Source organism: Pleurodeles waltl, chromosome 7, assembly GCF_031143425.1.
Source record: "Pleurodeles waltl isolate 20211129_DDA chromosome 7, aPleWal1.hap1.20221129, whole genome shotgun sequence".
NCBI lineage: Eukaryota > Metazoa > Chordata > Amphibia > Caudata > Salamandridae > Pleurodeles > Pleurodeles waltl.
Window position 1 is genome coordinate 968244213 of NC_090446.1, and position 22736 is coordinate 968266948.

The following is a 22736-nucleotide window of genomic DNA, read 5'->3' on the forward strand; positions in this document are numbered from 1 at the left end:
TGACTCCTCCTTTTGTCTCCATTGCGCATGGGCGTCGACTCCATCTTCGATTGTTTTTTTTCCGCCATCGGGTTCGGACGTGTTCCTGTCGCTCCGAGTTTCGGAACGGAAAATTAGCTAATTTCGGAAGATTTTCGTCGGTATTGTTGCGTTCGGGATCGGCGTACTTAGATTCCACACCGCATCGAAGATCGAAGAGCTCCGGTGCCCTTCGGGGTAGTTTTTTCGATCCCCCGTCGGGGCCTGGTCGGCCCGACCGCGTGCTGAAGAACGCCGATGGAACGGACCCCGTTCCGTTTCTGCCCCAAATGCCACAATAAATACCCCTATACAGACCAACACTTGGTCTGTAACCTGTGCCTGTCACCTGAGCACAGTGAAGACACCTGTGAGGCCTGTCGTGCGTTCCGGTCCCGAAAGACACTCCGAGACCGTCGAGCCAGAAGACTTCAGACGGCGTCCGCGCCGACAGCCCACCGAGAGTTCGAGGAGCAGGAAGAGGAAGGTACCTTCTCGATCTAAGAATCGGACTCCGAAGGATTCGACGATACACAAACCGTGAGTAAGACGTCGAAAACCACACAGAAAAACATTTACAAGGCCCAGGGGACGCCACTGCCATCCGGCCATGGCTCCACCCATAAATTCGGTGACCGACCGTCGGCACCGAAAAAGGCCCAAACAGCGCCGAGGTCGTCCGACTCCGGTCGAGACACCGGCACGCAGCCTTCTCGGGACCGAGAAAGTGCTGGAGACAAGCCTCGACACCGAGATACCGGTGTGGACACGGCTCGACGCCGAGACAGCGGCACCGAAGAAGATCGACGCCGAGAGGTTTCGGCCCCGAAAAAGAAAAAAGTCACCTCGGAGCCGAAAAAACACGCAGACAGGGTTTCGATGCCGAAACAAACTGCAAGCGACCCAGCTTCAGGCTCTTATACAGAAGAGCACTCGCTAACCTCCCAGATGCAAAAGCATAGGTTTGAGGAAGAGCTACAAGCAACTGATGTGGACCATACGCAAAAGCGTATCTTCATACAGCAGGGGACAGGAAAAATAAGCACCCTTCCCCCCATTAGGAGAAAGAGAAGGTTGGAGTTCCAGACTGAACAGACACCACAACCAAAAGTGGTGAAAAGAGTTACCCCACCACCCTCTCCTCCACCTGTGTTTAACGTCTCACCAGCACAAACTCCTTCACATTCCCCAGCTCACACCACCATGAGCCAGGGTGACCAAGATCAAGACGCATGGGACCTATACGACACCCCAGTGTCAGATAACAGTCCGGAGGCATACCCTACGAAGCCATCTCCACCAGAAGACAGCACCGCGTATTCGCAAGTGGTGGCTAGAGCAGCACAATTTCACAACGTAAGCCTCCACTCAGAACAGGTCGAGGATGATTTTTTATTCAACACACTCTCCTCCACCCACAGCTCATACCAAAGCCTGCCTATGCTCCCTGGTATGCTCCGGCACGCGAAAGAAATCTTTAAGGAGCCGGTCAAAAGTAGGGCAATCACACCAAGGGTGGAAAAAAAGTATAAGGCGCCTCCTACAGACCCGGTTTTCATCACTACACAGCTGCCACCAGACTCTGTCGTTGTAGGAACAGCTAGGAAAAGGGCCAATTCCCACACATCTGGAGATGCACCACCCCCAGATAAAGAAAGCCGCAAGTTTGATGCAGCTGGTAAAAGAGTCGCAGCACAAGCTGCAAACCAGTGGCGCATCGCGAACTCCCAGGCACTACTTGCGCGCTGTGACAGAGCCCACTGGGATGAGATGCAACATCTCATTGAACATCTGCCCAAGGACTTACAAAATAGGGCAAAACAAGTGGTTGAGGAGGGACAGACCATTTCCAACAACCAGATCCGCTCCTCCATGGACGCTGCAGATACAGCTGCACGGACAATTAATACATCTGTAACTATCAGAAGGCATGCATGGCTCCGAACGTCTGGATTTAAACCAGAGATTCAACAAGCAGTTCTCAATATGCCTTTTAATGAAAAAGAACTGTTCGGTCCAGAAGTGGACACAGCGATTGAGAAACTCAAAAAAGATACGGACACTGCCAAAGCCATGGGCGCACTCTACTCCCCGCAGAGCAGAGGGAATTACAGCACATTCCGTAAAACGCCCTTTCGAGGGGGGTTTCGGGGTCAAAGCACACAAGCCAGCACCTCACAAGCAACACCGTCCAGTTACCAGGGACAGTATAGAGGAGGTTTTCGGGGACAATATAGAGGAGGGCAATTCCCTAGAAATAGAGGAAGATTTCAGAGCCCCAAAACCCCTACTACTAAACAGTGACTCACATGTCACTCACCCCCTCCACACAACACCAGTGGGGGGAAGAATAAGTCATTATTACAAAGCATGGGAGGAAATCACTACAGACACTTGGGTTCTAGCAATTATCCAACATGGTTATTGCATAGAATTTCTACAATTCCCTCCAAACATACCACCAAAAGCACAAAATTTGACAACACACCATTCCAATCTCCTGGAGATAGAAGTGCAGGCACTATTGCAAAAGAATGCAATCGAATTAGTGCCAAACACACAAATAAACACAGGAGTTTACTCACTGTACTTTCTGATACCAAAGAAGGACAAAACGCTGAGACCAATCCTAGACCTCAGAGTAGTGAACACTTTCATCAAATCAGACCACTTTCACATGGTCACACTACAAGAAGTATTGCCATTGCTAAAACTACACGACTACATGGCAACTTTAGACCTCAAGGATGCTTATTTCCATATACCAATACACCCATCGCACAGGAAATACCTAAGGTTTGTATTCAAAGGAATACATTACCAATTCAAGGTACTGCCTTTCGGATTAACAACCGCACCAAGAGTCTTTACCAAATGCCTAGCGGTAGTCGCTGCACACATAAGAAGGCAGCAAATACATGTGTTCCCATATCTAGACGACTGGCTAATCAAGGCCCATTCGTTAATACAGTGCTCAAATCACACAAACCATATCATACAAACCCTCTTCAAACTAGGGTTCACCGTCAATTTCACAAAATCCAAAATTCTGCCGCGCAAGGTACAACAATACCTGGGAGCCATAATAGACACATCAAAAGCAGTAGCCACTCCAAGTCCACAAAGAATTCAAAATTTCAACACCATCATACAACGCATGTATCCAACACAAAGGATACACGCAAAGATGGTACTACAACTCCTAGGCATGATGTCTTCATGCATAGCCATTGTCCCAAACGCAAGACTGCACATGAGGCCCTTACAACAGTGCCTAGCATCACAATGGTCACAAGCACAGGGTCACCTTCTAGATCTGGTGTTAATAGACCGCCAAACTTACCTCTCGCTTCTATGGTGGAACAACATAAATTTAAACAAAGGGCGGCCTTTCCAAGACCCAGTGCCACAATACGTAATAACAACAGATGCTTCCATGACAGGGTGGGGAGCACACCTCGATCAACACAGCATACAAGGACAATGGAACGTACATCAAACAAAACTGCATATAAATCACCTAGAACTTCTAGCAGTTTTTCAAGCACTAAAAGCTTTCCAACCAATAATAGTTCACAAATACATTCTCGTCAAAACAGACAACATGACAACAATGTATTATCTAAACAAGCAGGGGGGGACGCACTCCACGCAGTTAAGCCTGCTAGCACAAAAGATTTGGCGTTGGGCAATTCACAACCAAATTCGCCTAATAGCACAATTTATACCAGGGATCCAAAATCAACTCGCAGACAATCTCTCTCGAGATCACCAACAGGTCCACGAATGGGAAATTCACCCCCAAATTCTGAACACTTATTTCAAACTCTGGGGAACACCTCAGATAGACTTGTTTGCGACAAGGGAGAACGCAAAATGCCAAAACTTCGCATCCAGATACCCACACGAACAATCCCAAGGCAATGCCCTATGGATGAACTGGTCAGGGATATTTGCTTACGCTTTTCCTCCTCTCCCTCTCCTTCCTTACCTGGTAAACAAACTCAGTCAAAGCAAACTCAAACTCATATTGATAGCACCAACTTGGGCAAGGCAACCCTGGTACACAACGCTACTAGACCTATCAGTAGTACCCTGCATCAAATTGCCCAACAGGCCAGATCTGTTGACACAGCACAACCAAAAGATCAGACACCCAGATCCAGCATCGCTGAATCTAGCAATCTGGCTCCTGAAATCCTAGAATTCGGGCACTTACAACTTACCCAAGAATGTATGGAAGTCATAAAACAAGCCAGAAGGCCATCCACCAGGCACTGCTATGCAAGTAAATGGAAGAGGTTTGTTTGCTACTGCCATATTAATCAAATACAACCATTACACACAACTCCAGAACATGTAGTGGGTTACTTGCTTCACTTACAAAAATCTAACCTGGCTTTCTCTTCCATTAAAATACACCTTGCAGCAATATCTGCATACCTGCAGACTACCTATTCAACTTCCCTATATAAGATACCAGTCATTAAAGCATTCATGGAGGGCCTTAGGAGAATTATACCACCAAGAACACCACCTGTTCCTTCATGGAACCTAAATGTTGTCCTAACTAGACTTATGGGTCCACCTTTTGAACCCATGCACTCCTGCGACATACAGTTCCTAACCTGGAAGGTGGCATTTCTCATCGCCATTACTTCCCTAAGAAGAGTAAGCGAGATTCAGGCGTTTACAATACAGGAACCTTTTATACAACTACACAAGAATAAGGTCGTCCTAAGGACCAATCCTAAATTTTTGCCAAAGGTTATTTCACCGTTCCATCTAAATCAAACAGTGGAACTTCCAGTGTTCTTTCCACAGCCAGATACCGTAGCTGAAAGGGCACTACATACATTAGATGTCAAAAGAGCATTGATGTATTACATTGACAGAACAAAAAACATCAGAAAGACTAAACAACTAGTTATTGCATTTCAAAAACCTCATGCAGGAAACCCAATATCAAAACAAGGTATAGCCAGATGGATAGTTAAATGCATCCAAATCTGCTACCTTAAAGCTAAACGACAGCTGCCCATTACACCAAGGGCACACTAAACCAGAAAGAAAGGTGCTACCATGGCCTTTCTAGGAAACATCCCAATGCAAGAAATATGTAAGGCAGCCACATGGTCTACGCCTCACACATTCACCAAGCACTACTGTGTAGACGTGTTATCCGCACAACAAGCCACAGTAGGTCAAGCCGTATTAAGAACATTATTTCAAACTACTTCCACTCCTACAGGCTGATCCACCGCTTTTGGGGAGATAACTGCTTACTAGTCTATGCAGAACATGCGTATCTACAGCGACAGATGCCATCGAACTGAAAATGTCACTTACCCAGTGTACATCTGTTCGTGGCATCAGTCGCAGTAGATTCGCATGTGCCCACCCGCCTCCCCGGGAGCCTGTAGCAGTTTGGAAGTTACCTTCAATTATTTATATATGTATCATCTCAACCTTAAATAGGTGCATACTTAGTCACTCCATTGCATGGGCACTATTACTACAATTCAACTCCTACCTCACCCTCTGCGGGGGAAAAACAATCGAAGATGGAGTCGACGCCCATGCGCAATGGAGACAAAAGGAGGAGTCACTCGGTCCCGTGACTCGAAAGACTTCTTCGAAGAAAAACAACTTGTAACACTCCGGCCCAACACCAGATGGCGAGCTATTGCAGAACATGCGAATCTACTGCGACTGATGCCACGAACAGATGTACACTGGGTAAGTGACATTTTCATTCTTAGTCTTTGTCAATTAGTTTGGTAGTTTTAGATGTGGCAGGGGAGCTAAGCTGTCACAAAGGTTTTAAAATCCCGCCTTTCTGCAAAAGACGCATGCCTATTGAGAACTGGTAAATACATGATAAAGTTTGCATTGAAGCGATAGTTGAAACTTGGCTGCGAATAGCATGGCATATTCCAGCCTGTTGCAGTTTCATCTTAAGTGGCAGATATTCCGGTTTTGCTTCCTACATGTCCAGGCTGAACAGCAGGAAGAACTGAATTAATGCACCATTGTAGTTAGGAGCTTTTATTTCTGTAGCCAACCAAAGGATTATATCCCTGTACCATAATTTGAGAAGGCAAGGGATTTTTGGGCGCACAGGTGCGCCCGGTGGTGGTCACTGTGCAAGATGTTGGTGTGCTTGTTCAACCATTAATAGACGGGAGAAGGTATCTGAAACACCCAAATGGTGATGGGCAGAATGCTTGCAATTTGCCTAACCATTGGGAATCACTCGGGTGGCACTCCTACCCATCCTTCTTTTGCTAACCATGCCACCTCAGTTTGGATCCACCCATATGGAAATCAATCGTGGCCCTGCTCCTCATGGTACTAGTCCAAACCGAACTGCCAGACCAGGTTTTCCCTGAACAAGAACACAAGCAACCCAGGGCAGTTGTGTCCTAGTTATGAGCTCATCAGTCAGGAAGAGCTTGGTTAAAGTGACAAAGTGAGCATGGGACCCACGTCTGGGCATATCCATGCCCCTTAGGGAAGTGCATGAAACACACAAAAGGTGATGGAAGGAATGCTTTCAATATGTATTGTCCAATGTCAGTCGCTCTGGGTAGCATCCCAACCCATTGTTCTTTTGCTTACCATGCTCCCTCAGTTTGGACAGCCATCTGCAAATCGTTCTTGACCCTGCTCTTCATGAGAAAAGTTCAGCCCAAACTGCTAAGCAAGGTTCTCTCTGAACCAGAACACAAGCAACTGAGGACCGATATCTGTCCTGAGCACAGCTATTAACATGGTTTCGTCAAAATCCTCAAGTCGGTCTGTATTTGTGGTCTCTGGCACTCCAGGAATGTGAAGGTTATTTCACCAGAACCTTGATTATAGATCTTCGTCCTTAACTTTGATGATTGACAGTTGCTTTTTCATACATTTTCTGTTCTTCTCGTGAATGTCATCCTAAAAATGAGAAATTTGTTTTTTAGCCACTGTCAAACGGTGATCCTGTTTGTCTGTTTTGGAGGACGTAAGCTCCATTCGAGTTTTTATCAATCTTGGACGATAGACTCTGCTGCATCATTTGTTTCAAGAATTTTACATCAAATCTTTTGCTTGGTAGCACTGTGCACCCTATTCCTCTGCTTGCGGCCCATCATCTGCCATTTTCAGTACACGTGGCAGGTCCCAATCTCCAATGTGAGGGAGCAAAGTTTTCAAAAATGATGTTGGGGGACAAGGCCAGACTCTGAACACCAATAGGCCCCACTACTTAATTTAGGAGTCCCAGGCACCAAATGCCTCAGTTCCCAGTCCGAGATCGGCTCACCTTATTCTTCGTTCTCCCTTCTGCGTCAGAGCCAGGAGGGTTCACTGTCAAAATTGCTAGTTTTGTCACATTAGGCTCCCAACTTCTGGAGCCACTTCAGAGGATGGTCATCTCAGATTCCGGTGATTTGGTGCTCCCTCACCCCTGAAAACAAGCACCCCGCCTCCCACCCAGCCCCCCTTGCAAGGCATTCCTACATGTAAAGTTTAGGATGCTTATAGTAATCAATGTAAAACAAGGAAAAGGTTGAGAGCACGTGGTGTAGGTTTCAGAGGCACATTTCAAGGGAAGATTGAGACCTATGTTATCTAAACTCTGTAAGAAAAGTCAAAGCTTCTGTTCACAATATAATTTCTGGCTGTGGATTTATGCACAGGCCCATGTTAGATAGTTCACATACAATTCTGTGTAAAGTGGGGATTTAGAAAGTGTAGACATTCAGTTGCAGAACTGCCTGAAGATTTTTGGACATTACACAATTGTTGAAAACTGTACAGTATCTGTGTGACCCACTTAAAGATGGTTTAACTCACAATGACGTAGGAATGCTTTAGGGTTGTCCGCCAATCTGCTCGGGGGCGAGGGGCACATGCTCTCAGGAACGTGTGTGGTGACTTTTGTCAAACTACAGAGGGTTGTCCTTGAAGCCTGGCAGAAGGCGCCTTACCAGTGATTAATGAATACCTATCAACCTCTTGACTCAAAATTCCAGGTCATGTGAGGGGCTTAAGAGGTTGATCCCATTAATGTGAATAGAGAATGAATACTTTGTTTGTTAACTGGTTGAATAACAGTAAAAACATCCACCTGATATGGGTGCATTGACAGATATGCAACATGACCTGCATGTTGCCAAAGACTGTCCATTATCACTTGATTGGTGTAGTTTGTTTTGGATTACTTCTAGTCTGCAAAGACTATAGCTCAGTATCACAATCACTCGATGATGTAATCAATTATGGCACCAATGATATCATTTGAGATGTCATTGATTGTCATTTAGCAAGTATAGAATCATGTAATATGTGAGGTCATAAACAGAGCATGACAGGGACACAAATGATTGTTAGTTCACTGAATTATAACTGGCTAATTTAAGTGTTCTTTTTAGGTTTTGTTCTGCAACAGTAACTGTGCTATACTGTGAACATTAAGATCTTATTACCAAACCTAACTATAATGGCAGTGTTCGATGGCATGTTTGGCTGTAGATACAAATGCTCCGCATACTTCTGCAATCTAGTGTTCGGTCCCGAAGGTTGCACGTTGTTTTTCTTCTAAAAGACTTTCAAGTCACAAGGTGTAGTGACACCTTCTCTTGCTGGTATTGCGCATGGGCATCAACTGCATTATTAGATTGTTTTCTTCCGCCCTCAGGTCCAGTCCTGTTTCATCGAGCTCCGGGTCAAGGCTGTCTTGTTCGACTCCACCCGTTCAGGATACACCCTTTGCCAATATTGTTTACGACCATGTACCTCCATCTCTTGTTTTGCGGGACCAGAAACAAATCACCTGACAGATCGGCGTGCTTTTCTCAATTTGTCAAACTTGAGATGAACTCCTGATATCTTTCCTAAGTGACACATGAAGTTCCCACTGGCTGACCATCACCAGGTGTGCAATCTCTGTTTTTCTGTAGACCACAGAAAGGAGGACTGCTACGCTTGCCATTATTTTAGATCCAAGAAAACTCTACGGACCAAAGAGCCCACCAAACAGAATTGCAATGACGAGATCAAGGAGACCCCAGACATATTCCTACAACAAGTTGTCGAGTTGGAGGTTGAAGAAGACCTCCAAGAGACCTAGGTGGCTGTGGAGGAGGCCTTTTTGATCGAGGGCTCAGAGTCTAACATACACACAGTCCTTGAGATGCAAGATCTCGTACAGTGAGTACAAACAGCCCTGTCCTGTTCAAGAAACCGACATCTCCCACCAAAGCAGAAGCTACTGAGTCACTGCCCTCAGGCCATGGTCAGTGCTGAAAGACCCATTCAGATGCCCCGCCATCGAGCTCAGCACTGAAACCAAAGACAAAGAACACCATCTTGGTTTCAAGCTGCTCAGCTCCAGCTTCGGCATCAATGGCCTCGGGTTCCAAGTCAGCACCGACCACCTCAGCGCAGAAAAGACTAGGGCAGCCAGCCTCTACACAACTTAATATAAGACCACTTAATTGCCAAAAAAACAAAGACCACCACACCTTCGGAGCCGAGCACCTCCATTGAGCCTATCCTCAATAAGATGAAAGAGCATGACGAGGCTAAACAGAAAAAAATCCATATACAGCCACAGAAGGACCATGTCTTGGTTGAAGCTGTTATCACTACCCCATTAAAGCACTGCTTTTGTTGGCAGAGGCCATTGATGTACGTGAGCCTCCTGCCAAACTGAAGAGGAGGGATAAGGACTCTATTGCTACACACCCTCCTCTTCCTCTCCCTATCTTTCCTCCATCACCTACACCACCTTCACCAACCTCACCTCTTCACATACAGGGTGAACTACTTGACATTACCCATCAGGGCCCTCACACTCTTTTATGGGTGAACAGGGGATGACACTCCATTTCTTTCAATACACAAACCCTTTGTCAACCTAACACGGACACCGACCCAGATGTAAACCCTGCTAGACCATCTCCCTCCGATAATGCCACCTCCTTTCAGGAGCTTATCAGTAAGGCAGCCACATATCATCTGGTACCCTTAGATAATGAGCCTATGAATGATGATTTCCTGTTTAAAACCATTTCCACATCTCACAGAGCAATACAGTACCTCTCAATGCTGAGTGGAAGGTTGAGGCCCTCAGACGATATTTTTAAAGATCCAGCTAGAGCACGCATCATTACACCACACGTGGAAAAAAAATATAAGGCTTCTTCCTCAGACCCCATTTTCATCAGGGGTGAAATTCCCCCTGATTCCCTGGTGGTCTCCAGTGCTAGGAAAAGAGAAAACTCTCAAGCCGCTAGTGATGCTCAGCCTCTTGTCAAGGAAAGCAAGCGTATAGCTGGCCCTGGGAAATGGGTTGCACCCCAAGCTGCCAACCACTAGCATATAACACTCAAGGGCTGTTAGCCAGGTATGATCATGCCCACTGGGATGAGATGGAGAAACTCCTCCATTACCTCCCAGAAGAGCACAGGAAGGGAGGCCAGGAGATAGTTAGCGAGAAACAACTTATCTCCAATAATTCAGTCCGGTGTGCTTTAGATTCTGCTGACACATCTGGCAGAGGAATTACTACTAGCACCCTTTTGCCCACAGGGCGGCAAGGCTCATGAAAAAATGAAGGACACGGAGGTGGCTAAATGAATGGGTGCCTTACAAACCACAACTGCACAAAGGTCCATTTTCCTGTCATCATACAAACCACCGTCCATGACCACATCCACAGACACCTCGTCCTCCTATCACAAATGCCAAGGACAACAATCCTCTCAGGGAGGCTTCTACAGGGGTTCATATAGGGGAACTAATAACAAAGATAGGGGCAATACAATCTTTCCTACGTGGCTCCTTGAATGAGACAAAGCAGTGACTCCCTTCTTCCCTCCAACTACTCAACACCTGTCGGGGTATGTCTACAGCAATTCCTCCTACCTGGCAAAATATAGCATTAGATCAATGGGTGTTGGATATAATCCAACATTATTACAGTCTGGAGCTTATTTCCACACTTCCAAACCTTCCTCTTGCACTCACAAACTTTCCCCATAACATTTCATTCTGCTCAAACAGGACGTTCAGGCTCTCCTAAACAAAGGAGCTATAGAACCCATTCCTACACACCATCATGGGACAGGAGTATACTCCCTGTACTTTCTAATCCCCAATAAGGGCAGGTCATTAAGGCCGATTATAGATATCAGGTCGTTGAATTATTACATTCTGTCAGAGCATTTTCACATGGTAACACTTCAGGATGTGATCCCACTCCTTCAGCAAGGCAACCTCCTCTCAGCTCTAGACGTGAAGGACACCTACTTTCACATCCTTATATACCCACCACAATGCAAATACCTCAGCTTTGTGATAGCAGGCAACCACTGCCAGTTCAAAGTTCTCCCATTTGAGGGTCACTAATGCACCACAGGTGTTCACAGAATGTCTTGTGGTGGTAGCAGCTCACTTACGAGGACAAAACATTCATGATTTTCCTTATCTAGACAACTGGCTTATCAGAGCCAGCACATTCTCACTTTGTCTACATCACATTCAAATCACCATTCTTAGAAATGGGGTCTTTGGTTGGGAGTCAGGTTACCCCCTGTCCAAGCAAGGACCCTCACTCTAGTCAGGGCAAAGGAGAAGCACACCTGGTTAACCCCCATTCACCCCCTTGGTAGCTTGGCCCGAGCAGGAAGGCTCAAGCCAGAAACAATGTGTAAATTATTTGTACCAACACACACAGTAATACAGTGAAAACACTACAAAATGGACACCACACCAGTTTAGAAAAACTGGTCATATTTATCTAAACCAAACAAGATCAAAATGACAAAAATCCAACATACACAAGTCAAGATATGAATTTTCAAAAGAATAAGATTCTTATTCCATAGAAAACAATGGAAATGTTGATTTTACACAAAGTACCTGGTTTGCATCAAAAGTAAAGCGCACAGGCGAGCGTACGTCGGAAAAGTCAGAGATGCGTTGATTCCTTAGTCGCAAGTGAGGCCGTGCGTCATTTCTTCTCCGGTCAGGTCGGTGATGCGTCATTTTTCTCCCTTACAAGAAAGCGTAGTTTCTCCAGCCGTGATGTGTCTATCTCCCAGCTGCGATGTAGGTGGAGCGTGGATTTTAGCCATGAAGTGGGTGGCGCGTCGTTTATCAGCCACGTTGCAGATGGTGCATGGAAACTTCCCTGCACAGTGTTCTGTGTGTGGATTTCAGTCCTTGTTCTGCCAACTTCACCTTTCAAGGGCCCAGGGACTGGATAGGGCACCACATGGCAGGGCAGGAGTCTCAGCAGAGAGTCCAGGTGCTGGCAGAGGAAATCTTTGATGGCCCTGAGACTTCAAAACAGGAGGCAAGCTCTGTTCAAGCCCTTGGAGATTCTTCTCAAGCAGGAATGCACAACAAAGTCCAGTCTTTGTCCCCTTTCATAGGCAGAAGCAGCAACTGCAGGCTAGCCCAACAAAGCACAGTCACAGGCAGGGGCAGCACCTCAGCTCTTGAGCTCTTTTCCTTGTCAGAGGTTCCTCTTGGTTCCAGAAGGGATCTAAAGTCTGAGGTTTTGGGTCCACTACTTATACCCCTTTACTTCAAAGGAAAGTCTCTGTTGTTCACAAGATCCTGCCTTTCCCAGGCCAGGCCCCAGACACACACCAGGGGGTTGAAGACTGCATTGTGTGAGGGCAGGCACAGCCCTTTCAGGTGTAAGTGACCACTCCTCCCTCCACTCTAGCCCAGATGGCTCATCAGGATATGCAGGCTACACCCCAGCTCCCTTTGTGTCAATGTCTAGAGGAGATTGACAAACAGCCCAACTGTCAGTGTGACCCAGACTGGGAATCCACAAACAGGCAGAGTCACAGAATAGTTTAATCAAGAAAATACCTGCTTTCTAAAAGTGCCATTTTCAAACTAACAATCTAAACACAAACTTCACTAAAAGATGTATTTTTAAATTGTGAGTTCAGAGAACCCAAACTCCAAATTTCTATCTGCTCTCAAAGGGAAACTGCACTTTAAAGATATTTAAAGGCAAGCCCCCTTGTTAACCTATCAGAGAGATAGGCCTTGCAACAGTGAACATTGAATTTGGCAGTATTTCACTGTTAGGACATGTAAAACACACCAGTACGTGTCCCACTTTTAACATACTCTACACCCTGCCCATGGGGCTACCTAGGGTCTAACCTTAGGGGTGTCTTACATATATAAAAAGGGAAGGTTTGGGCCTGGCAAGTGGGCAAACTTGCCAAGTCGAATTGGCAGTTTAAAACTGCATCCACAGACACTGCAGTGGCAGGTCTGAGCCATGCTTACATGGCTATTAATGTGCGTGGCACAACCAGTGCTGCAGGCCCACTAGTAGCATTTGATTAACAGGCCCTGGCCACCTCTAGTGCACTTTACTAGGGACTTACAAGTAAATCAGATATGCCAATCATAAAAAAGCCAATTAAACATACACTTTACACAGGACCACTTGCACTTTAGCACTGGTCAGCAGTGGTAAAGTGTCCAGAGTACCAAAAACAGCAAAAACAGAGTCCAGCACACAGTCAAAACATGGGAAGCAGAGGCAAAAAGACAGGCCTAGGATGCCAGGTCTAACAACCATAGACTTGCTCCATCAACTAGACTTGACTATCAATTTCCAAAAATCTCATCTTCAGCCCCTTCTTCATCTTCAGCCCTATCTTGGGGCAGTTCTTAACATACAACTGGGATTAGCTTATCCCTATGCAGCAAGAATACAAAGTTTTCAAACACAAAATTTGTGTTTTTGTCCCAGTCACCAAGTCACAGTCAAATGTGTCATGAAACCTCAAGGCATGATGGTCTCCTGCATCGCCATAGTGCCAAATTCCCACTTTCACATGCATCAGTTGCAGGAATGTCTAGCATGGTTAGGGTCTCAGAGCTAGTGTTTCTAGCACGTCAAAGGTCTCAGTCACATGGTCGGCTATAAGATCTAGTGTTAGTAGACAGGCACACCTATCGTTCTCTGCCGTGGTGGAACAAAACTAACCTGTTAAAGGTTTAACCTGTATGGTCTGAGGAACAGGGTCTTAGACCCTGTTCCTCAGACCATACTAACAGACGGTTCACAGACAGGATGAGGTGCTCACATGCAGGATCTCACAGTCCAAATGTGATCCCAAACACTGCAGTATGCACATCAACTACCTGGGACGTTAAAAAAAAGAGCTGAAAGCATTCACACCTCACATCGCCAGCAAAATTGTTCTAATCTGCACAGACAACATAACAACCATGTATTATGTGCAGAAACTGGAGGGGCACATTCTCTACAGTTGTCTTGCCGATCTTAGAAGATCTGGCATTGGGCCATTCCCCCACAACATCCATCTACCAGTGGAACATCTTCCAGGGGCACACAACAATTTTGCCGACCTCCTCAGCAGGATGTGGCAACAAGTCCATAACTGGCAACTCCACCCACACGTCCTTTTCCCCTACTTTCAAAAGTGGGGATTTCCAGACAATTACCTGTTCACAACAGAAGAAAACACAAAATGCCCACACTTCACCTCTGGGTTCCCACACCATCAGTCCAAAGGCAATGCTCCATGGATGAACTGGTCAGGGATATTAGCCTTCACTTTTCTGCCTCTCCTTCCTTTTCTGGTTTGGAAGCTCAGGCAAACATCTCTCACTCATTCTGGAGGCTCCCACATGAGCCCGACAACCATGGTTCACCACCCTTGTAGAACTATCAGTAGTTCCTCAGAAGCTTCCCTTCAACACGGACCTTCTCACGCAGAGCCATGGTCAAATCAGGTACCCAAATCCCAAGGATATGGCTACTGAGGTCAGAGAGTTTGGATAGCTTAATGTGCCTCAAGAATGGAAGGATATCCTTAAGGAGGCACGTAGACCCGCCACAAAAGCATGTTATGCAGCAAAAAGGAAACATTTTGTTTGCTACGGTCTATCCAAAAAAATATATATATATTCTAGCTATTTTGGAATCAACAGTATTGAGCATAAAGTATTTTCTTTTTCTGGTGGATGCCCATAGTAAATGGTATGGACAGAGCACTCTGATATGCATTTTCCCTGGCCATTTAGATGCCTTATTTGTGTTTTTGTTGTTGGTCCAGATGTTGAATTCCGCTAGTATGATGATTTTTTTTTATCTGAGTTTTTGGATTTACGATACAAAGATAAGGAGTTCTTCTCTGAGGGTTTCTTTAGCTTGGCTTATCTGTATAATAATGTTTATTGTTGTGTATCATTATTAGGCAACTGAAAAAACTTATCAATCTGTTATCATCACACGTGTCTCTACTTATTTACTGATATGAACATGCCTTCTTACGGTTTTTGGATAATATGGACTTCATGGCAGTCTTATACTTTTTTGTCTTTCCTATAGGGAAAAACATTTTTCATAAAAGGATGACAGTCAAATATGAAAGTACTGAAACCGTGTGTTGTGTTCGATGTGAATTACAATTTGTGAATGTTGGCCATTTTTTTTCTTTCAGCCTGTGCTTTTTTTTCTTTCCGTGTCCAAGCTGCCTGCCTACTTAACAGCTGTAGTCCGACAGACTCACAAACAAGATTTTCCATGACACGTGTGCATGCTCACACCCAAACAAGCACAGTGTTTTGTCAGATGGTCAAAGTAATGAGACACAAGTGAATAGAAAATAGAAACACTGGAGGTGCAACCCATAAGACTAAATACAACACTCATTTCCTGTATATATATATATATCAATGACCCTCCCTCTCATAATATTAACTGCATCAAGAAACATACAAAATGGATCCTCCATAGTGCCTAATGGCTATTCTCCGCTCCAGCAGGTTATAAGTGCTGTGTATTTGCAGCTTAATAAAGGCATGTTCTCATTTCAGAGCAGTGAACACTTTTTGTGAATACTTTATGCTGTGCTTAAGTCATCTGTTTGAATCCATTTTAGATCTGGGATCGGTTTGTGAAGATAGCTATACCTTGCAAGCAGCTGGCTGATCTTTGGATAACATCACTATTGGCAGACCTGGAGGGGAGAATTAAGCAGGTACTGTTCTTGTGCAGATATATGATTTTAGATGAATAATGCGCTGTTGAAGTTTTAAAAAGATTTCTCCATGATCAAAGCAATTTACAGACGTTTGGAGGCCTAAAGGATGAAAACATGTAAAGTTGTGTTGTGCAGTAAAAAATGGACACAATAGTAGCCTTTTCATTCAAGTATTTTTACACAGCGGTCATGCTTTTGTGCTACTGCGTCATGGTACTTATTCCTGAAAGGAAGGAATGAACGAATAACACAAGTGAAAGAGTTGGGATTTCACTATGCATGGGAGCAGATCTTACACGTCTTAGTGCAAACAGTGTTTTAGAATACTGGCTATTCAGGTATGCTACTTTGTAGCTGGGACAATATTTCATTTTCTTTCATAATGTTTGTACAACAAAACATTTCCTAGCTGCCTTTAAAAGACAGCCATTCTGCTGCTCCTGATCGAGAGAGAAATTGCTCATTTGACTTTTTTTAAAAACAGACTCCAGTGACATTGTCCGATTCAGACCTTTTTCTGAGGTTTGTTGTGATTTATCTGGGCCACCAGATTGAGGCCTTCAGAGATGTTATGCTGAATTTGTTTCTTACCTTTCCTGATCCCTATGGTGCACCTTCAAGCCCCATGGATCCATCTGGCCCGAAGTTCGATTTCCACTGGTAGGTGTCTACCCCTTAACAGACTTAAGCAAGATCTCGACCTGTTATGCTTTGAGATTACCAAAGAACAGCCTGTGGTTTGGGAATATTCTACCTCTGTTTTGTTGTCTGGACACCAGTACTATCAGTGGTTGTAAGGCCGTTTTCAGTTCTAACTAAAAGGCTATCCAAGGTCTTAAGCATGCCATCCACAGTGAAGGCGACGATCAGATGGCAGACAATATAATTCTCCTTTTATGTACTGACACTGCCTTTCAAGTTGAGCTTCAGAATGCCAGTGGATTGGAAACTTCACCTGAACTAGAACTGGATTCCTCTTTGGCCTCATTTACTGAACAATGTGCCTTCTTTGTGGTGGTCATATGCAGGGGCACAGACTTCTTGGAAATACCGTTGCCCACAGTGGAGACTAAGTTAAACTTACTGACTTGGATGTTATAGCCTGAATGGTGGGATTCTGCCATCCTGCCAACAAGTGGCGCTTACCAGGGCACTGAGGGACCATTGCCTTTAAACCAGTTTCTATTAAAACACTCTCCAGCCCATTACCCCTATTGATCCACATTACTCTCCATTTCTGGTTTCCATACCACCATCCTGATGCATTATGGTCCCTGTAGCTCTTTCAGTCACCAAACATTGCCTGATTCACGTCCTGGAGTTGACCTCTGTTCAGTATTATGGTTCATGGTTCATACAGATGTTGTGACCCATGCATATGTGCTTTCTGAACTTTTTTCTAAGCTTTAATTCTTTAGTCTTTCATGTGCCTTCTGACTTTCTTTCTTTAGGATCCATTTTTAAAAGTCTAGATTCCCAGCACCTGGTCAGTTTCTTTTACCTGGCTCTCTCACTGCACCTGTGGTACTCCCCTTTGTTTCCAGTTAATTTTATCTTTAGGCTCTGGGTTTTCTCAACCATCATTACTGGTTAGATTCTCTGTGAACTGGTGCTGTCACACTCTGACTAACAGACAGATCATTTCCCACTGAACCTACATAATATCATTGATGGTAATGTTTGTTATTCTGCTTGTACTTTTTTATTGCCTTACTGCTATTTATTTTATTTGTGTTGCCTTGCTAGATTTGCCTTTTGTAGGAATTACCCAGTTCATGTCTATTGCTCTGAGTCAGGTCTGTTAGAACCTGCTCAAGTGTTCAGCTTTTGTCCTTGTAGCTTCAGAGTATTCAAGTACTCCACTGTGTGCTGAAATCCCTCCTCCTGATTTCTCTTTCCCCTGTGGAGACCAGATTCTGCCTGTTGGTTAGTCTAGTCTTGGTTTTAGGAGGTGTCCTGTCGCTGGACCGTCAACGGCTGAGTCCTTGCTGCTGTTCATCAAAACCTTGATCAAGTCTTTTTAGGGTGCCTGGTCAAAACCTTGTTCTTCTCCACCTGTGAGCCACCCAATTGAGCGGTGCTACTGGACTGCATTTGGGGACTCTTTTTTACTGGTAGCTCCCAGCTCCAGATAGTAACACAAGCTTTGATGATCTAGGTGAATTCCAATGCTTTCCCTACAGCCCCTCTAGAGAGGGTGGCCTTTTCCAAACCAAGTTGTCAGCTGTTATTTTGTTTTTTTTGTCTGTGACCTGACAAGATTTGCTGTGGTCATAATTAAAGATTAATTATTGATCCCTTGAAACGTTCTTCAATTGCCTGATCAGCTCTTTTTTAAAGTCACCCTTTGTGATGCACTGCTTAAGGGCTTTCAAATTTGGTTCTCCCTGCCCCTTTTATTATTCAGTAGTAGGACCTTAATTGTTACTTACCTTTTTGAAATATGTGCTGTTTGAGCTTGTGCATAGCTGCAAACCTATACTTTTGACCATCAAGATTGTTTTTCTCATTGCAATTAGATTTTCATGTCAGACAAGTTAATTGCAGACTTTATCAGTTCAGCCCCTTGTACCACCTTACCCTACAAACTGGGGCTCTTGACTGGAGCATCCTTCTTCCTGAAGTGGTGTCACCTATTCATATTGCAACAAAAAGAAAGTGATGGTGGGGTGCCCCTCACAGCACACATGGGAGGTCTGTCTATTGGGCTTACACTGCAGAGATAAGCAACATAGAGCCACCTCCACCTTCCTTGTCTTGGGTCTTCTGTTTGCCAAACCCTTAATTACCCTCAAACGGAAAACAGCTCCCTCCCACCCTCTGTGTTCACAGTCCAGGGACACTCCATGACCACGTGGGCTCAACCAGAAAGCATTGCCTTACAGAGGGAAAACACAAAGGACTTGCACAATTACCCCCTTGCCCCTAGCTGGGACACCATCCTGATTTATTTTCACACTACTTTACAGTACACGGACGGGGCCCCGGCCACTTGTCAGAAATAATGGTAGGCATAGGTTCTTTGGAAATACATCATCAACTAGACACATTGTCGGCCCACACTGACCATTTCCTGTACTAATCTGTGGTTTCCTTCAACTGGTATTTTGATGCAAAGTGGCTTATGCTGGTTCATTAGAAGGGTGTGGGCCTGGTTCTTTGTTTGTCGTTTACTGTAATATATCTTACTTTCATTTTGAGCCGCATTGATTCCTTTTTATCCTGTTGATGGCTGAACTTAGCCGCATACAATAATTTGTATGTGAGTTATTGCCCTAAACTATATCATGCACACTGTTGTATCAGACTGCTCTCACCTCTGTGGAAAGACACTGTTGATGTTTGAAATGCTGTATATGCTACTTACGAAACTAAAACTTAATAAACAGATTTAAAGAAAAAAAAAAAAGAAGAAAGTGATGGATAGAATGCTTGTTGCTGAGATCAATTGAACATTCTATCCATCACTGTGTTACTCTTGCAGTAGACATGCTAGGTGCGAAGGGAATACCCAGGCGTCCATCCCAGGTTCACTGTGACACAGGATTAAAGCAAATACTTCACTGATAAGACCTAAAATGGTCATAATCGGCCAGCGGTCTTGCGGTCCTGTCTAGTGGGGTCCTTGCCTGGAAGTTCAGACTAGACTGCTGCTATTGTATATGACTGTTCTCTGGCTTTAGTGACTTATTGTGGAAAACAATGTACTGGGATGCCTGCCTGAGCAAGTGCTAGTGGCTGTGATTAATACAAACATTCTACCATCACTTGTTTCTTCTTGCAGTAGAGGCCTGCTCATGTTGAGCAGCCTATCACGCCCCCGATGTTCTCTTTGCGGCATTCCTGTAAGGAGGAGGAGAGGCAGGCCTTTAGTTTCTACATTGATCTAACTATGGTGCATGAGGTGGACTTTCAACTTTGTCATATTTACTGATGCGAAGAAAAATAAAGAAAAGGCAGTCCAGAAACAGACCTTTTGAAGGTAAATTGCCCTCTACAGGAAGCATCATTTGGTCATTTTGCCTGCTCAGTCCTGCAGCATTTGCTGGTGTAAAGTCCACTCCATAGACCCACCTCCTTTTTGGAGTGCACTACTTTGTCAGCAGTTCAAAAGGTGAGGAATTTGAAGGTAAAAGTATCCATCAGAAGAACAAGTTACTTATCTTTGACACTATTTCAGGTGGATACTCTATCTTACTGCAGGTTTCTTACTGCCCGCCCTCCTCCCCGTGTTATGGAGTAGACATCTGGGGCCCTGTTACGCATAGGGCTCACTCACAATGTTTATGGCAGTGCTCACCTTGAAACAGGTGTGCCAGGAACAAACAGAGAAAATGTACCCTATTACATTGCATGCACTGCCCACAGGGCACCCTGAACTCGCACCTGCCTGGGGGCAGCACATTCAAGTGAAAAACAGAGCGGCCGCTTTAAAGTCGCTCCTTGTTTTACTTTGCACGCCGCAAACAGTCTGTACTTTTAAGGGGGATTAGAGAGCCTCTTGCAAGCAGGTGCAATGAGTAACTTCACCCACCTGCAGGGGGATGTCTGGGGGGGTCCAGAGGACACCCTTTCCCCCTTTATAGTGCTGCCATGAGAGGGAGTGCACAGCCTGGCAGCTTCTTTGCCTCTGCGCCCATATCTATAATATTGCATGGGAGAGAGGGCAAAGGGATTCTCTTATTTGCATGGGGCCACTCCCTTGTGCAAATTAGGGAAGAACACCCTCTGGTGATAGCGCTGGCATTATATGTGCACCAGCGCTATCGGTATTACAGAAGGCGCTATCCATATTAGAGAAGGGGCTGCATAAGCGTCTACGTCCCCTTATGTAATACCAAAGTGCCCAGGAGGGCACAAAGCTGGTGCAAACGCCAGTTGCACCTCAGGGGCACTTTATGTAATGCAGCTCCTGGTAGGTTATAAGGCCCCAAAGCCAGAAACCACACATTGTTGACATCCATATTTGTCAGTCGCTCCATATCAGAGGGCAGGGCAATCATCTGTTAATAAACTTATGTCAGTGTGTTGAGGTGGGCCTATGTAATGCTGCCACAGATTTCAGTGATGACACCTAGTGTGAAGTGGGAGCTACTGCAGAAAGTTTTCCAGATCCAATCTATTGCCTGTGGATAGATAGAGAAGGCACCAAAACTAGCATTGCTTTAAGTAAGCAACTTATTTATTAGATGTGTTGCTTTGCTTGGTGCCTATGTGCTTTTGTGGATAATTTTGTTTATTTTAATAAAACCTTATAAACAAGTAAGTAAACCATGAAAAAAGTTTTAGTTGTCAGCTCTTTTCTTTACATAAGTAAATATTTATTAAGATGGAGGTGATGGGTATGAGGACTTCACATGCCCCCTGGTACTCCATGCATTTTTTGCTTGGTATTTTATCTTATATGACCTTAGCTGACATCCTGAGTACAGTTCAGTCTCTTGTGTGTTTGGTGGCATATCTAAAAGAATATGTTGACAGACAGTATAGTGCCCCTGTTTATAAATTAGTGGTAATAATTTTAACTTAGTTGATTTTTCTTGGCACCAGAACACAACATTTATTCAGAATATCTTAACCTTAAAGATAGAAAGTGTTGATGGCAACTGTAGCTTACATTTCTGATAGATACTTCAAACCACAGAATCCTCACTTTGTGAATATTCCCCCAGGTGGCAGACTAGACCCCAACAATTCAAAAGCAGCACTCCTTTGCTCTGGTAGGTGGTATCATGAAGCTCCACACAAATGTTGTTCCGCTGTAGAAGTGACGAGCAGGAAGGCATGTGCACCCAGGGACACTGGTGTCAGTTTCTCACCCCTAGTCTTGCCACTGCGAATAGTGCCTCTTTTCTGTGGTCATGAGGCAGGCTTCAGAAGTCCTTGACCTGGAGATTCCTACAGTAGGGGTCAAAACCTGTGTTTTGACAGAGATTCATTAGCCTTTCCAGGCACCTACCGAACCTCTTTGGCCATTCAATGATGTCTTAAAAGATACCTTCTTAGGCATTAAGGCTAAGTCATGCTCTAGCCGCACAGTCAACAGGCAGGCAGGTAGTGCGTTGACATGGACCGACACTGGGTGATCCTTACTTTCTTAACACAACACCCTATGCCTGAGAGCCTGGTGGTCCAGACGTCCATGAGTGAATCCTAGCGCCTTTTCCGACAAATCCTCCTGACAGTGAGTCTAAGTGGAAGGACATTTTTCCATCGGGTAGTCTTGTTTTACTTTCAGTCAATGCCAGCTGCTTCCTAGGCCACTACAGACATGATTTATGGGATGAAGCAGCTGGTCAGATTCTACCAGCAGTTCTATAGGTCCTATGGGTATCTTTAGCCCAAACCATACAGAGTGCCTGGGATGTACCAAAATTTGTTATATGGTCTGGCCTCAACACAACTGACTGCTTGGCACCAGCTTGAGTGTGGCACTTCGGCTCCATGGCTGGATGAGGTCTATAGGCCTCTTTAGGGATACACTCATCTTTAAAGGACACATGATTTGATGTGTCTCGCCTTTTCGGGGAGAAAACAGACTTGGTCCTGGAACACTTTAATGAGAGTCGTGCCACAATGTGTTCCTAGGGCTGTCTGCCTCTCACTGACTGTTTCATCAGCAGTTTTGCCCTTTATGGGGTTACGCTAGGGGTTTTCAATACTGCCAACTCCAGTCCC

General features: G+C 44.9%; 1 protein-coding gene across 2 annotated transcripts in view; it reads left to right on the forward strand.

Moving 5' to 3' along the window:
* Nucleotides 1–22736, forward strand: part of RNF213 (ring finger protein 213) — a 1978231-nt gene that overhangs the window by 718979 nt on the left and 1236516 nt on the right. For both annotated transcript variants that reach the window (XM_069199724.1, XM_069199725.1), the window contains exon 14: nt 15957–16055. In XM_069199724.1, coding sequence (XP_069055825.1) covers nt 15957–16055 — 99 coding nt within the window. The remainder of the gene's footprint in view (nt 1–15956; nt 16056–22736) is intronic.